This window comes from Equus asinus, chromosome 14 (genome assembly GCF_041296235.1).
Source record: "Equus asinus isolate D_3611 breed Donkey chromosome 14, EquAss-T2T_v2, whole genome shotgun sequence".
NCBI classification, from domain to species: Eukaryota; Metazoa; Chordata; class Mammalia; order Perissodactyla; family Equidae; genus Equus; species Equus asinus.
In genome coordinates, this window is record NC_091803.1 from 40,834,747 (window position 1) to 40,851,283 (window position 16,537).

General features: G+C 58.5%; 1 protein-coding gene across 9 annotated transcripts in view; it reads right to left on the reverse strand.

Annotated features, from left to right (window-relative positions):
* Positions 1 to 1,046: 1,046 nt before the first annotated feature.
* CIITA (class II major histocompatibility complex transactivator) overlaps positions 1,047 to 16,537 on the reverse strand; it is a 48,559-nt gene continuing 33,068 nt past the window's right edge. For 5 of the 9 annotated variants that reach the window (XM_070484935.1, XM_014849918.3, XM_070484936.1 and 2 more), the window contains 10 exons: positions 14,372 to 16,022; positions 13,352 to 13,510; positions 12,642 to 12,713; positions 9,879 to 9,959; positions 9,225 to 9,317; positions 7,930 to 8,016; positions 5,451 to 5,534; positions 5,200 to 5,283; positions 4,361 to 4,458; positions 1,047 to 3,825 (listed from right to left, as the gene is read on the reverse strand). In XM_070484935.1, coding sequence (XP_070341036.1) covers positions 4,383 to 4,458; positions 5,200 to 5,283; positions 5,451 to 5,534; positions 7,930 to 8,016; positions 9,225 to 9,317; positions 9,879 to 9,959; positions 12,642 to 12,713; positions 13,352 to 13,510; positions 14,372 to 16,022 — 2,387 coding nt within the window. In that variant the 3' untranslated portion in view covers positions 1,047 to 3,825; positions 4,361 to 4,382. Of the gene's footprint in view, positions 3,826 to 4,360; positions 4,459 to 5,199; positions 5,284 to 5,450; positions 5,535 to 7,929; positions 8,017 to 9,224; positions 9,318 to 9,878; positions 9,960 to 10,614; positions 11,683 to 12,641; positions 12,802 to 13,351; positions 13,551 to 14,371; positions 16,023 to 16,537 lie in introns of those variants that run through there. The other 4 variants (XR_011494313.1, XR_011494312.1, XR_011494314.1 and 1 more) reach the window with 4 other exon arrangements.

Sequence of the window (16,537 nt, forward strand, 5' to 3'; positions counted from 1 at the left end):
CGGGGCCTCCGCAGGTGGAGATCCCGCAGGGTTTGAAGAGTTTCCTCAGCTGGGCTGGCGGGGGGGTCCCAGGCCGCCCCCACCCCCACCTTCCCCAAGCCTGTCAGCCAGGGGGCCTTTGGGGTGTGGGGGGAAGGCCTGTGGCCATGCAGGAAATCTGGCCCGAGTCCCAGAGCAGTCAGCAGTGTGGTACGCCCAGCGCTGGGCACACGGTAAGATGAGGGATGGGGAGGGAGGGAGCAATGAAGGAGGGAGTGACGTTGGGTCCACCTCAGCGGAATGAAAAGGAATGAAAAGGGCAGTAATTCTCCGTAGGCTGCAGGGCGCTGGATGCTGAATGAGCACCTTCCCCTACAGCCACATCATCCGAGCTACAGACGACGAGTTCCGATCTCCAGGGGAGGAGGCCGCCGGGGTGGTCAAGGGCCCGTGGGACTCAAGCAGCCCCGCCTGTCCTCACGGGAGTCCAAGGAGGGGACGCTCGGAATCGTGGACCGGAGCAGGCGCTCGAGAGGCCCGGGGGCCAGGTGAGCCCGAGAAGGGAGAGACATCCCCGGGAGAGGCCCAAGGGGAACGGAGGGGCCTCCAAAGATGCTGGGACTTGAAATCCCTCCCCATGCGGCATGACCCCAGATGTCACCAGATGCCCCGATTCCTCTGAGCATTGCTTCCCCCCGACCCCAACAGAGGGGGCTCAGGGAGAACTCCAGCACACTGCGCCCGTGCCCGCGGAGAGGCCCTCCGAGGAAGTTAGAAGTCGTGTTTGCACCTTGACTCCCTCCTTTATAGGGGTGTGGCCTTAGGCAGGTCACCTCTTCTGTGAAGTGGGGACAGTAATTTACCCATCTCGTCAGATGACTTTGTGTCCCTTACAAAGGTGCCCCTCCGGGCCGAGGTGGCTCCACACCAGGACTCACAGCTTGGCAAGCAGAGCCCAAACTGCACTGCAACCCCCATTTGCCCCCTTGTCCAGGTACCTTTGTGCAGTGCGCAGACTGCCCAATCACACCCAACAGTCCTGCTCCGAGATTTTTTTTTTTAATTTTACTAAAATTAGAAAGACTTACGAGAGCATCTTATTCACCACTGTGCTGTCAGTTCATATTTGCGGAATGAAGAAAGCAGAGTTGTGGGGATTATTCATTCATTCCACAAACATTTGCTGAGCACATACTGTGTCCAAGTTGCCTTGCTGGGTGCAGAGGGCAGACAAGTCACCCGCCCTCCTGGAGCTCCCATCCCGGCACAAGAGCAGACAACGCAACAGATATGTGTGACAGAGACCAACTAGTGACGGGGTTGGGGCGTGGGGGCGAAGGGCTGTCTGTTTATAATGGGGCGGCCTGGGGAGGAGCTGTCCCTTATGCCGAGTCTTGAAGGATGGGAAGACGGCAGCTGCGTGAGGAGCCGGGAAGAGCATTCCAGGCAGAGGGGAGAAAGAAACACCTATTCGTAGGTAACCAGGACGGCTCACAGGTATCGAGCCGCATGCCAGGCCCTTGTTCTCACTGTCAGCTCCTGGAATCTGCACATAACCCCGGGAAGCAGGTCCTTTACTCATGCCCATCTTACAGACGAGGAGACCGAGGCACAGAGAAGTAATCGCACAAGGGGGTGGTGAGCTGGGCATCGAGCCCAGGCTGCCCAGCCCTGGAGTCTGTGTTGCGGCCCCTACACCATGGTCCCTCTTGAGCAGAGGGCTTGGCATGGTGCCCGGCACAGAGTAACAATAATGCTAACATTTATTGAGCACTTCCTGTGTCCCTTGCACTGTGATAAGCACCGTACATGTATCAGCTCATTCAATAAATGGTCGTTATCGTTTAAAAGCTGTAACTGGATAATTGCAGCCTCTGACCGCGTTTTGTCTGAACAGAGGAGAGCAGGGGGCACAGGAGGTCCCCCCGGCCACCTGCAGGGGGCGGCAGAGGCCTGGACTGGACGGAAGGCGTCTCGGCGCTCCCCCCGCCCCGCGGCTGCACAAATGGGAGTCCCCTGGACCCCACAGAGGCCGCAGATGCAGGGTCCCCCTGAGGGCTGATGCCCGAGTGTTTCAGACCCGAGCCTGGGTCAAGACGCCTCGCGCCTCTGCAGCTGGGCAGGGGCAGGAAGCCCCGCCTGCGCAAGGACTGCCCGCCAAGCGCCTGGTCCCAACCCCTGGACCCTCCTGACCCCGACTCCCACTTGCTGGAAAGAGGAGGCGAGCTTGGGAAGCGGGCATCAGGGCTGGCGCACTAGAGCCGAGCAGACAGGTCCCCCTGCCACCAGGAGAAGGCCAAGTTGACCCAAATGGGGTCTCCCGACTGAGCGGGCCGTGCCTAGCTGCAGCAGCCAAGCTGGCAGCGCTGTGCAGAGAGCAAAGCTGCCAGGTCCCTTCTGGCCCGCCGTGGCCGAGGCAGGACCCCAGCCTGGCTGCGGACTGGTTCACGGTGGAGCGGGGGCAGACGGAGTCAGTCCCCTCCCCAGCTCGCAGCCCTCCCACCTTGAGGCTCCCAAGCTCTGGATTTTCCCCAGAATCTGAGGAAGCCGCAAAGAAAAGCCTTCCCAAAGGACAGGTCCTGAGCCACGGTGGACGCTGCTGTGTGTGTATCTGTGTGTGTGTGTTGGGGGTGGACTCTGTGTGTGTGTGTGTGTGTGTGTGTGTGTGTGTGTATGTGTCAGGGGGTGGACTCTGCTGTGTGTGTGTGTGTGCATTGGGGGTGGGGTAGGAGAGTGACAGCCCCTGTCAAACTGGACAGAGAACATGGCAGAAGTGCTGTGTGGCCTCTAAGGCTGGATTATAAAAGGATACGCTTTCTCTCTTGCGGTCTCTCACTCCTCCCTTTTTGGGTGACCACCCGGAGACCCAGCCACTGCTCTGAGGAAGCCCAAACCAGCCCACGTGGAGAGGTCCCCGTCTCCTCTAACAGTCCCTTTGAGGAACTGTAGTGTAGCCCCCGCCCCCGGCCCGCATCGAGTGCCAGCCATGGGAGCAAACGAGCCTGCCGAGGCCGCAGCTGACACTAAGGGGCAGATGAGCCAGCCTGCCAAGCCCGCCCAGACCGCAGGTGCGTGCGCAGAACTGACGTGTGTGCCGTTTTAAGGCCGTGTGTTTGGGCTGGTCTGGGATCCGTCAGACAACCGGGGCAGTGGGCGCCCGAAACGGTGATGGTGGGAGAAACTGCAGCACCGGCCTGCGGGGGAGGCAACGAGACGTTTATCATGTAGTGGAGGCACAGGGAGTGACAGAGGACCCGCAGACGTGGCTCCCGTCCATCTCCCCCCCCCGTTAGTGTACCGTCCGCTGTTTTGTGCAAAGGTCCAGTGCATCTGGCCAGGCCTAGCTTGGCCTCGGCCAACAAAGTTAGTGCAAACAGTGAGTCCCACAGCCAGAAAGCAGCTGCCACCGAGTCCCGGCCTGGCGCCTGGAACGAGCAGACCGGGGGTGCCTGTGAGGAGGGTGACGTGGAAAAGGGCTTCCTCCCCAGGCTGCAGGCATCCGGGAGGCAGAGGGGTGGCCACCTCCGTCCCTGACTCTGGCCAAGCCACGCCGTCTGGAGTGTCCCACAGGGAGTGCCCCAGGGCTCCTAGGGGACTGCAGCTGCCACTAGGCGCCCGCCTGTCTGCCAGGGCCGCAGCGGCTGAGCAGGGCTGGCATCGCCCTGAGCCCGAAGGAGCCTGCAGCCAGGCCCGAGTCCATCCGCAGAGCAGGCCCTGGTCCTTCCGCAGCTGGACGGGGCTGATGCCGAGCCGGGACGCCGAGGCTCATGGGATACAGCCAGGAAGAGCTGTGTCCCCAGATAACCAGACCAAGGTCCAGCGTGGTCAGTGTCCTCAGAGAAGGTGCTGTGGGAGGTCAGGAAGCTTTAGGAGGGGGCAGCGTGACACATGAGAGCCGGCTGTCAAGATCGGGGGTGGGAGAGAGTGGGAAGGGAGGAGGGGGACGTCGTGGGTCAGGGGAGCACGGGAGTGAAGGGACGGCCAGCTGCACAGTTAGAGACAGGAAACGTGTGGAGCCAGTTCCTGTGAAGACGCTGCGGGGCATCGGGGCAGCCCGCATGGAAACGGCCGCAGAGATGGCATGACTCCCGGAAGAGGACCTGCCCAATGCTAAGGGCTATGGGGCGGGGATGCCGACCCACCCTGTCCTTCCCCCCGTCTCCAAGCTGACCACAGGCGGGTCCTCAGAGCGCAAGGCCTCAAACCTCAGGACCCCTCCACTGAGCCCAGCACGTAGACGGGGGCCCCAGACAGTGCTCGGTCCAGGGGCCATCACCCAGCTCCCACACTGCCCCCGCCCACTTTTGATGGATTCCTCCTCCCCCGGGACACTCTCCCCCGGGGCCCCTGCGTTTCTCCCTCCCAAGCCCACCCCAGCCACCTTGTCCCGGGCACGGCTGGGATCATCTCAGGCTGATCCGGGAGTCCAGCTGCTGGAGGTGTTCCTGGACGCCAAATGGGATGGTGGGTGTCCACATCCTGCGATGGGGCATGGGACACAGAGGCCAGGTTAGGGGACAGAGGGTAGCCTGGAGCCCCCAAAACAAGCTGCCACCAAATGCCTCCTCTCACCCAGCCTAGAGCCTTGGGGACTTCCCACCTGGCAGGAGCAGACCAGAGTGGTCACACGGGGACGGCAGAGGCCTAGGAGCCCTGAGTCCCCTGTCTTTAGTCCTGGTTCTGCTGCTGAGTTGCTGTGTTACTTCAAAAAGGTTAGATAACTTCTCTGTGCCTTATTCCCCTCATCTGTGAAATGGGTGTTATAAGATGCACCCTATCCGTCTTAGAAGATATGGATGATGACGTAGATGAAGGTGCTTTGAAAGAGTACCAAGTACCAGAATTGGCCGTTAGACATCAGGGTGACATCATAATAATAAAGTTTGAACTATATGAAATTGCCAATTTTGTATGTCAAAATGGTTGAATACAAGCGATTTCATATCATTCAACTGAATACATTGAGCATTTCCGTGTACCAGACACGACTGTACGTGCTTTACCCGCGTTGACTAATTTGACCTCACAAACTGCCCAGGGGGTAAATATCCTCAGTCCCATTTCACCGACAAAGGAACTGAGGCCAGAGGCATGCGGCGTCTGCTCGCCCAGGGTGGCAGGTGGGCGAGGGGCCAGGCGGGATCTGAGCGCAGGGCTCACACGCTGACCCGCAGCCTGGGGAGCGGGTGGCCCACTCCCCGTGGGGCTGCCGGGACTCACGCCAGCGTCTCCACGTGCGGGCACTTCCTCAGGCTGGCCGCGAGCTGCTGGGCCCCGGCGGCCGTGAACTTGTTGTACTGGACACTGGGGAGAGAGATGGTCCTGAGGCCCGGCCCTCGGGACCACACCGCCCCGACCAAGGCACCGCCACGCTCTCGACAGCCGGACCTCAGCCCAGCCCCTCTCACGAGACCCCCCCGGTCTCCCCAGGCCCCGGCCCTGCCGCCTGCCACCCAGGCGCCCACGCTCACTCCAACACCCGCAGCGACACCATGTCTGGAAGCACGTGCGCCAGGCTCTCGGCTCCCACGTCGCAGATGCAGTTATTGTACAAGCTGCGGAAACAGAGGGCAGGGCGGGGGCTGGGGGCGCCAGGCAGCCAGGGCCCCGGGGGACCCACATCCAGCCCGGATGACAGCCCTATTGTACAGAGGGGCAAACAGGCCCAGAGAGTGGAGGCTGCTTCTCCGTGGTCACACAGCAAGTCCAGGGAAAGCGGCAGGACAAGTGGAAGTTGCCTCCTGGCTGACACTACCCGAGTTCAAATCTCAGGAAGTCTTGCCGCCTGTGTGACCTTTGGGGAGTTACTTGACTCCTCTGTGACTCAATTTGCTCCTCCACAAAAGGGGCACGATGGTGTCATTGTGGGGAGGAGTAAATGAGTTAGTGCTGGTAAAACACCCAGAAGGGCCCAGCACGTGGAAGGAGCTACTGCTAGCTACAGTTATTACCACTCCCAGGGGGGTCTGAGGGCCACGTGGGTTACTGTAGAGGGTGTGACCAGCCCTGGGGACAGAAGGGGAGAGAAAAACCCGGAGTCACTGGGCCGGCTCAGGTTTCAGGGGTGTAGCCACAGCCACATGAGCAGCGTGGTGTCACTGGGGCCAACTTAAACCGTACACTCATCAGCCAGCGTCCCTTTAATGAGCCACGCGCTGCGAGGTTCTAATTTCAAGGCCATGACTTGGCCGTGACTCAGCCCCAGGGCCCCACTGCAGGGCTGCCTGTAAAAGCAGGAGGTCTACACCACGGCAAAGTGGATTCAGGCCGAGCTCCAGCATCCCCTGACGTCGCGGGTCGGCCGGTACCCAGGCAGGAAGCAGGTGGGGGCTTCCGGTCTCTTCCTGGGGTGGGTCCAAGGACCCAGGAGCCCCCTCTGCCCCCCACAGGCAGAGAATTCTCCCCGCATTTCATTGATGCCAAGCGTACTTGTTCACATCAGAATATATTCAGATCGGGCAGCGACTGATAATCAATGCGTGTCAGTTCCATTAGCAGCGTTTTGTCCTCTTAATGGTGTCTTACAATGGATGGCATCTCAGATTCCATAAAATATGACGTTTCTTAAAGGGTCCATCAGATCAGGTATCACCCCACACGCCCCACCTGCTTCTCCATTCACAATGGAAAACTCCAGAACCCCCCTCCTGACCTACAAGGGCCTTCCCGCAGGATCTGACCTCCTCTGACCTCCCCCACCCTCTGTCCCTCATTCCCTGTAGCCCGCCACTGTGGCCTTTCAGTCCCTCAAAGACCCAACCTCTTTCCCACCTCGGGACCTTTGCATCTGCTGTTCCGTCTTCCTGGAATGCTTTTTCCCGAGAGCTTCCCATGGCAGGGGAAGGGTCACCTCCTCAGAGGTCTCCTGACCTCCCCAGTGAACTCAGTACTCCCTCTGGTACCCTCTTGGGCCCTTGTTAGTTTCCTTCCCAGCATGAATCACTATTTTAAATTACTTTATTTATGCATGTGCTTACTTATTTATTATGCAAGAGACTTGAAAGCAAGAACCACACTCGTTTTGTCCTTAGTTGCATCTTAGCTCCTAGCACAGGGTCTGCTTGTGGTTGACGTGAGAGAACATTAGATGCCCTGCACAACTCTAGGGGGTGCCAATCCCATAGACTACGAGTTGCACAGTACACAACCTACACAGCTGCACCCGGTGACCCTAGCTGGAAGGCTAGAGAATGGATGCGGCAACAGCTAGCTGAACCAGACGCCATCTCCCCTGGGAATCTGACTCTGGGTGTCCTCAGCAGGTGAGGAGGGCCGGGGAAGGAGAGGGAAGTTCCTCCCGGCCTGGCGAGAGAGGAGAGCTGGCAGCACTGAGCTGAATGACTGGGGCTCTGGTCCAAGCTCTCAGTCCCCTCTTTAGTCCCCGGGGCCACCAGGGCCAGCAGCCGGAGGTCATCAAAAGCAAGAAGTGCTGTGCCAAGGCCCGCCAGGAGGTGGCAGTGTAGGCACTGCCTGGTGTTCGAGGGACAAGAGCCAGACAGGCTACCTGCATGCATGTGGTCAGCCTTCTAGAATCCGCCACCCCGGACTCCAGAAAAGGCCAAGTGCTGCCATCCCCTGAGGAAAGGGGACCCCTATGTGCTGCACAACAGAGCTCTTTCCATGGGCCACTGGGTGGTACCCATTTTCCAGGCGAGGAAACAGGCTTGGGATGAGTCAGCGACTCGCCCCGAGTGTGTGAGATGCTCTTTCCCCAGGTCCTGCTCACCCTCTTGTGGGGCCGTGGCATGGCCCAACGCCGGGGGGTGTGTTCATAGTGGAGTTTAGGTCGATGCCCCTCCCCGACCCCTGCGGAGCGCGGCACCGACACAGCACAGCCCGTAGAGATCGCCTTGAGGTCCCAGTGTGGGGCTTTGCAGCTGGCACGAGGGGCCTCCCCACCCTCCCCCAGCCCACCGGCCAAGCTCCTGGCCGATGCGGGGCCCCACTCACCTCAGCCTGAGGAGGGACGTGGCCAGCGCGGGCAGGGCCTCGGCGAGCTTGCAGGCGCCCACGTCGGTGATGCTGTTCTGGGACAGGCTGCAGGGAGACAGCGACGGGCAGGGCTCAGGCCCGATCGCACGCCCCGTCCCCATCCGCGTTCATCGGCCCGGGGTTCGGGCAGAGCTGGGGAACTCTCGCTTCCTCACGGGGCGGCCTGGAGCAGCCTGCACATGGCTGGTGCCCTCCGTGAGAGTCATGGGCAATGAACTGTGCATGGCCCTGTGCAGTGGCTTCTGCTAACTCTTGATAAAGCAAAAGATACTGTCACGTCCCGTGGCTGAGTGGGGTGGTGAGCGGAGGATCAGAGGAGGGAGAGAGGTCGCTCTCCCCCCCTTCACCGTTCTACGATTTCATAGCATCCTTCCTTTTCCCTTTGGACCACTTCACAGCACTGTAACTAAATAAGTGTTCATGTTATTTCGTTTAATGGCTGTGGGCTCCGCGAGGCGAGGGGTCGTGTCTGTTCATTACTGCGTCCCTGCGCCTGGAGCAGTGCTGAGCACATAGCAGGTGCTCAATTAACATTGAAGTGGGGGGAAGAAGGGGGCGGAGGGAGGGAACTCTAGCTTGCTCGCAGCGTTACCTAGAACACCATAAATCACTTGAGAAGTCTCAGTGTCCACAATCAAGGAGAGCCCTGAGGGAACTCTGGTGGATTTGGCAGCTGTCCATCACAGTTACCAAGAGGAGTGTGCATAGATTTTGATGACACCCTCTATGTTCAGTAAAAAATCATGTTGATCCTTCTGCCTCATATCCGTCTCGTCCTTCCCGAAGCCCAGGACACTTTTTTTTAAAAAAAAAACTTTACTATTTTTACCCATACATCCTAACCTCTCTCCTATGTCGCCCTTCAGTGTCATTTTCTCTCCCTCCACATGGTTCCCAGTCATTACTGAATACTTTGTAATTAGGGATTTGTCGTTGGTTTGCTCCTTGTGTCTCCTCATCAGAAGATGCAGGGGGTCGGGGGCTGTTTTATTTAAAGGGGGGTCTCCAGGGCCTGGAAGGGTGCCTGTACGTGGCAGGCGGTCCTTCAGCATTTGCTGGTTAAATGAATAGGTGACCGGCTGAACGGATGATGGAGTGAAGAAAGAAACGACTGAATGAGTGGTTGGACGAATGAGTGAACGACTGAAGGACCGAACGAACGAATGAGTGAATGGGTGAATGAGTAAAGGAATGAAACGCCAGCTGGACGTGGGGGCCAAATGCAGCAGGAAGGACGGGCCCAGCCCACTCACTTGAGCGTCTCCAGGGCCTTCAGCTGTGGGAAGGTGGCCGAGAGCTGAGCGACACCCTCGTCCCCGATCTTGTTCTCGCTCAGAGAGTCCAGGCTGCAGGTGGAATCAGATGGGGGCCATCAGCCAGCACCGGAGGCCACCTCCCCGTCCCCATCCCTCCAGCCATCAGCGGCTCCCCCTTTACCCCCACCCCTGCACACACCACGGGGGGTGGCCGCCCCGAGCTTTTGAGAGCACGTCTTCATCCCCCCGGGGGCACCAACCGGCCGGCCAGGGGACAAGGCTCTAACTCCTCATGGACTGAATCCCTGTTTCCCTTCCTGGGAGCACCGTGAGCTTGCGTAGCTCCCTGAACCTCTGGGGGCCTCGACTGCACAGAGAGACCGTGCTCCTGACCTGCTGCTTCCCCGTGGCCTTGCTGGAGGCGGCGCACGAGGCCGGGGAGGGAAGAGTTTCAAAGGTCATGAAAGGAGCGAACTTTTTTTATTATTGGGGTCTCCCGTCTGCCGTCCCTCCCCTGCAGTGGGGTCATCTGCTCACTCACAGCGGCCGCAGGAGGACACGGGAGGACAGAGAGAGGGAGACGGACGGATGGAGGAGAGTTGGAGTGGTCAAAGCCCGACGGGGCGGGGAGGGGTCAGGGTCTTTACTCACTCCAGATGCTGAAGGGAGGAAAAGGCCTCGAGGATCCTCACCAGCTTGGGGAAAGCCTGGGGGCCCAGGACGGGGCCCAGCCTGGGAGGCAAAGAGCAGAGAGAGGACCCGAATGGTCACGGCCCCTCAATTCCACCCCAGGGCACAGAAGGCAGGCCCATCTGAGGGCCCCTCGCTGGCCCCACCTCCCCGGTGCCTTACCTCCCCCACCAGGCGGGACCCCAATCCTTTCTGCTCAGGGCACATTTCACAAAGCCCCCCCAGGCGGCCAGCTGGGCTCCCAGCTGGGGGCTCCCCAGGTTTCATCTTTGAGAGGACGAGCCAGGGTTCACTCCTGCCCACATCCACACGCACCCTTCTCCCACCCCGGCACAGAGCCATGGTTCCCAAATGCTGACAGAGGGCCACCAGCAGTCCTGAGGAAGGTCGTTTACTTATTTGCCGTTGTGTTTTAGTGACAAAGAGAACCATTTCTGGAGTACTTATTATGTACCAGGCACACGATGGGTCCCTCACTCAGATTAGATCTCATTTAATCCTCACGACGACTGAGCTAAGGGCACTTCTTGTCTTCCCTTTACAGATGGGGAAACAGAGGCACAGAGAGGTTAACTAACCCATACAAGGTCACACAGCCTGGATTGACATTTAGCCCAGACTTTAAGGGATGAGAAAAATAAAGACAATGGAAGGCTGTTTGGCTTTGTTTTTAAAAGATGATTAAATGTACTCAATGTAAAGAACTGTCTTTTATTCTGAAATTATGTCCCTTGGGCTTTTTTGACATTACAATGTTCATTCATTGATAAAATTATGCTGCCAACCGTGGTTATTTTGCTCGTTTGAATAAACATAACTTGATGAAAATGAAAAGATGGTAACTGTACATAGTCACTCAAATTCACTCTGAAATATTCTCAGTCTTTGAAATCCCAAAGTCTGGGAACCGCTAGGCTCCATGAAAGGCCACACATGGGAGTCTGAAATCTGATTTGAATCTGGGCTCTGCCACTTAGCTCCCGTGGGGCCTTTGGGGAAAATCCCTTCACCTTTGAGTCTTGGTCTCCTCCAATGTGACCCCAAATTTATGAGGTCGTTGGAAGGATTAAGGAACTCATTCATCAAATCTTGATTGCTGGCCTACTGTGTGCCAGGCCCTACTGTGTGTCACGGAGACAGCTAGCGAACAACAAAGACAAAAGTCCTCGTCCTTGTGGAGCTGGCAGTCTAGATAATCAAAGAAATCGGTAAACCATCTGGTGTGGGAGATAATAAGGGACGAGGGGAAAGTACAGTGTTGAGGGGGCGGAATCACGCTTTTAAATCGAGGAGTCGGAAAAGGCCTCGCTCAGCAAAAACCAGAAGGCAGTCAGGGCGTGGGCCGGGCAGATATCAGGGAAGGGCACCCTGGCAGAAGGCACAGCCGATGCAAAGGCCCAGAGGCCAGACCACGCCTAGCAAGGCTGAAACACATCAAGGAGACCCATGTGACTGGTGTGGAGTGAGCAAGAGATGGGAGATAAGGGTGAAGAGGTAAATGGGGGCCAGATCGGGGAAGGACCATCTCCCAGCAGAGTCCCTGTAGAGTTTTGAGCCTGATCTAGGGGCGGATGAGGACCACAGGGTGCCTGGCACAGTGGCTGCCAGTCACACACCCAGAATAGTCCTTTCCTTCCTTCCTTCCTCAGAACTTTCTTGGGGCTTCCGGCCTCCAGGTGGCGAGTGTCCTGGTTCTGGGCTGTTCCACTCCACAGCTACTGTGCCCCAGACCACAGTTCCGACCTCGAACTAGGGGCTTTTTAAGCTGAAAATAATTCAAAGCCAGAAAGGGCCCTTGGTGATTGTTTTCATACATTTCCTCTTTTCAGCAACATTTTTACCTCTGCACAAATTTGGCACCTTATCTCCATTGAAAACAAGAAACACTTAGCTTTTTTAGGGGGGTGTGGGGGGACCAGTGATCAGGAGGGGCAGACAGCGTGTGGGTGACCAGCTGGGGACCTCGGGCAAGTGACTTACGTTCACTGGGCCTCAGTTTCCCCATCTGTCAAATGGAGAAGATAAAGGCTGTCTCTGGGAGCAGCTCTTGAAATTAATGAGATGATATACAAAATGCGCCAAGTACGTTATCGGTGTTTAATAATTCCTTCCCTATCGTTGGATGATTTCGGATCCCTAACAATGACAAACGCGAATTTAGCTTTTTCCTTTGTCAGAGCAAGAGCTGGGCTGGCCTGACTCTCGTGCCTTTGGACAATTCACATGCTCTAGGCATCGGTGACTGCGTCTGCACAATGGGGAGATGATAATTTCTCCACCCCACGTGGCCTCCCCCTCAACCCCAGCTCATTCCTACTCCTTTGTCAAGTGTCAAGGCTTCAACTGCCTCCTCCAGGAAGTCCCCCTGACTGCCCGCAAGTCTGCACTCTGGCAGCCCTTGAGTTTCCTGCCATCAACTGCAGCAGGTGTAACTGTCTCTTTGCACTAGGCTGCAAGCTCGCGGAGGAGAGCGGCCTGGCTCATCAAGCAGCTCTACTGTATGACCATGTTCCCCAGTAGATGAACCAGGTAGCCTCACACACGAGAAACCCCAGCACTAGCCAGACCGGCCATGCCCCAGCTGCTGGAAGCTGGTATCCAGAGTGATGGGGAGAGAGGGTAAGAAGGATTCTGCAGCCCCATCTCCATTCCGGTGGCACAAGCCCAGCTAATGATGGCAAAGACACCTAGTGGGGACCCAAAACAATCCAGCCCTTTGCTTACGCAAACTCCAGCTTCTTCAGGTCCCGGACAGCGGGGAGATCCCCAGCCACATCTTCCAAGGAACTTCTTGTCCTGGAAAGAACGGCAACGTTCGAGGGAGCAGGCTCCTCACCTCTCGCTGAGCCCCTACCCGTGTGTCCCAGCACGCCTGCCCCAGGGCCTGTTAAAAGAAAAACCTCAGGACAGCACGTCTTTAGGGCATCGCTGTGTGCTTCACGGAAAAGAGCCTCAGGGTAGGCACTTACGAACACCCACCCCCAACGGCGCACAGTAGGTGCTCAAACAACGGATGATGAAGGGATGAGCAAAGGATGGTTGGTCTGTGGCCAGGTTTCCTCTGCCCTCTGGACCTTAGGGCCCTGCCATCTATAAAATGGGGGCCACGCTGGTCCTGGCCGCCTTGAATGGTGGCCACAGGGGTCATTTCTGTCACTAGGTGCAGAAGGCAGCTCGTAACTCTTAGCAGGGGAGACTACCTCCTTGGCTTCTGCTGAGAAAGAATCGGGTGCATGATGGCGAGTTTGAATGGGATGAAGCGATAAGTCCTGGGGGCCCTGCCCGGGTGGGGACAGCAGAGAGAGGTTCCGGGTGGCCGCTCTCCAGGGCGAGGGCAGGGCATGTCCCAAAGGAGAGGAGGCACTGGAAGTGCTCATGGCAAACTTAACATTGGGTCCTGCGTGTCCTCAACCCGCACACCCTCTCCCCCTCACCTCTGGATCTGCACGAGGTTGCCCAGGTCATCCACATCCTTCATGGACTCAGCCTTGAAAGGTTCGATGGTGAACTTCTCCTCCGCCGCCCGGAGTAGCTTGGCCTCCCCACGCTGCTGTAGGGACTCCCACAGCCCCACCGTGTCACTCAAGGCGGCCCTGTGGAGGAGGGGCCTCAGACCCAGGCACGGTGGCCGGGCTAGACCGTAATGGAGGGGCAGCTCCATGAAGGGACCTCCTACCTATTCAGATCATTACTTCCTCAGCTTAACCCCTACCTCCTCCAGGAAGCCTTCCATGACCCCTCCAGCCCTTATCAATTCCTCCTTCTTCTCAATTCTCCCAGTGGTTGCATTTCCCTTTTTGCTTTGGCTACCAGGAAGCTCAGTGCTAAATTCTGGGCTGAACCACTCCAATGGTGTAGGACCCTAGAGCTTGGGTAAAGTATGTTTAGGGGGAATGTGGGAGAGATTCTCTGGAGATTAAGCTGAAGTGATCAAACAGGTTGCAGAAGGCCTTGAATGAGCCAAATTAAGGGATTTAGAGCTCATTCTGAGGGGAGTGGGGTGCCTCTGAAGGGTTGTAAGCAGGGGTGGAGTATGATCAAAAGCAAGTTCTGGGAAGATGGCTCTCATAGTTGAATATAAAGTGGAGTGGCAGAGGAGAGAATGGAGAAGGGAAGTCAAGTGGAGGCTATGGCTTTTAATCCACCCATGACTAATTGGTGGCTTGATCAGGGGATGGAGAGAAGAAAACGAATTTAATTTCAGATATGTCCCAGATTCTAGACATGGCCCAGGCCTGGCACATGGCGGGCCTTCAAAGTGTGACCTTGGGCGAGCTGCTGTCCCTCTCTGAGCCTTGGGTTCCTCATCTAAAGAATGGAAGGAATCAGTTCTGCCTCCAGCTGGCTGCTGTGCACACTCAAGGAGACCCCACAGAGCCAGCACTGGGCGCAGTCCCGAGACCACAGCAGGCGCCCCGTGCAAAGAAGCCCCCTCCCCTGTCCCCTGCCCCCACCTGAAACGGGTGACACAGCTGAGTCCCACGAGGTTCCCCAGTCCAGAGGGGTCAATACCAGTGCTGCGGAGGTCCAGGGAGAAGTCTCGGCCGGCCGCCTCCAGGGCGCTGCCCAGCACGTGGGTATCGGGAGGCGTGAGCCGGGTGCCCAGGAAGGAGAGGCGGGCGGGGAGCCCCTGCACCACGTGCTGCCAGAGCCCAGCGTCCAAGGCCTCATGGGCGCAGTGCAGCAGCTCCAGGAGCCGCCCTGCGCGCAGCGTCCCCGGCTGCAGCCGCTTCAAGTACCTGGTGAGCGCCTTCTGCTTCCTGTCCGCCAGCGTGGTGCCCTCGGGCCCCACCAGGGCTCCCAGGCAGCGGGCGCGAGGCTGGAAGACCAGCCCGGCCAGAAAGCGCGGCACGCCCTCCAGCCAGTTGTCATAGGGCCTCTTCTTCCTTGGGGTCAGGGCCAAATACTGCGGCAGCTCCTTGTCCTTGATCTCGCCGCTCAGAGCCAGCCACACGGCCCCCAGGAAGCACTGCAGGAGGAAGCTGGAGAAGGCCAGCTCAGGCTCCGGGGCCCCCGGGATGGGCTGCACCAAGCCTTTGGCCACAGCCCAGGCCATCACCTCCGCCGACGGGAACTGGCCCTCGCGCACGGTGCCGTGGTGCTGGCGGCCCAGCTCCCAGGCCAGCCTGGCCAGCGCCACCAGCGCCCCTGGGGGGCTGTCACGGGCTGCCGGGCTGAGAAGGCCAACGTAGAGTCCGGTGAGCGTGGAGGGCAGCTCGGCCTCGTCGCCCCGCTCCAGGAGGGCCTCGGAGAGCTGGCACACGGCCCGGCACACCGTGGGGCTGTGGCTGTGACCGAGCAGAAACGGCTGGCCCCGCAGGAGCTCCAGGGCTCTCTCCTGATGCTCACTGTCCCCCGAAAGCTCGAAGTAGCACCTCACGTAGGTCTCGGCCTGCTCGGCTGAGAAGCCGGCCATCTCGAACAGGGCGTCAGCCTTGCTCAGGCTCTGGGCCAGGCGGCCCCGGGGCCGGGCCGTGAGCAGCAGGGTACAGCCACGCAGCAGCTTGCGCTGGAACAGGCCCGCCAGCAGCCCCCCGAGGGAGCGCGGCTCCGGGGACACGGGTCCGCACACGCTGTGCAAGAAGCCATCGTGAGCTTCCAGCTCCTCGAAGGCATCCAGGATGAGCAGCACGCGGTCCGGCCTCCTTAAGATGTGACTGAAGACCTCATCGTCCACGGGCAGTGGCTGTGGGCCCAGGGAGAAGAGGAGGTCCTGCAGGCGGTAGGCGTCCCCAGGACGGTCCAGACAGCGGCAGGGGAAGAAGAAGACAAAGTCATACTGCGGCAGCCGGCCGCAGGCCCAGGCCCGGCTCACTGCCCGGGCCCAGCGACTCTTCCCATGTCCCGCTTTGCCGAGCACGGCAATCAGCTGCGTCTCACGCGGCCGCCGGCGGTCGCCCGCAGCCAGCAGCACCTCGGCCAGACCCCCGCAGGCCGGCTGCCGCTCTGTCCAGTCTGGGGTGGCCAGCTCCCTCTCCAAGCTCTTGCTGCTGCTCCGCTCCAGCCGTGCCCTCACCAGGTCCACCTCCACCAGGATGCCGTCCGGGCCTGCGGGCTCGGCCTGGTACCTGTCCTGGAGCGAGCGGTAGAACTTCTCCACATTCTCTGTAAAGGCCAAGGGGTTTTGGGGCGGGGGGGGGATGCTAGTTACGGGACTGGCCGCCATGTGGACAGCCGAGAGGCCAGCCCAGCCACCGTCACTAGCTTCTGCATCCATTCACCACACAGTGTTCATCGACTGCCTTCTTTCTTAGCTGCCTCCTTCAGTTACCCAGACCCTCATTCATTCCTTCCTTCATTCATTCCCACACCCATTCATTCAGTCATCTTCTTACTCTATCTATCCACGTCTTCATTTACACACCAACTGCCTCCTTCTTTTGCTCACTCACTATAGGAAGGCCATGGGGGGAGTGGTGTTAAAAGTTAAGATAGTGGAATCTCTCTGTGTGTCTGGTTCAAATCCTAGCTCCACCACTTGCTAGTGTCAACCTGAGCATGTTCTAGATCCTACCGTGCCTCAGTTTCCCCATCTGTAAAATGGGGATAATGTTAGGGTTGTTTGCGATACAATGATTTAATATATCTAACAGGCTTGGGAGAGTACCTGGAACAGAGTA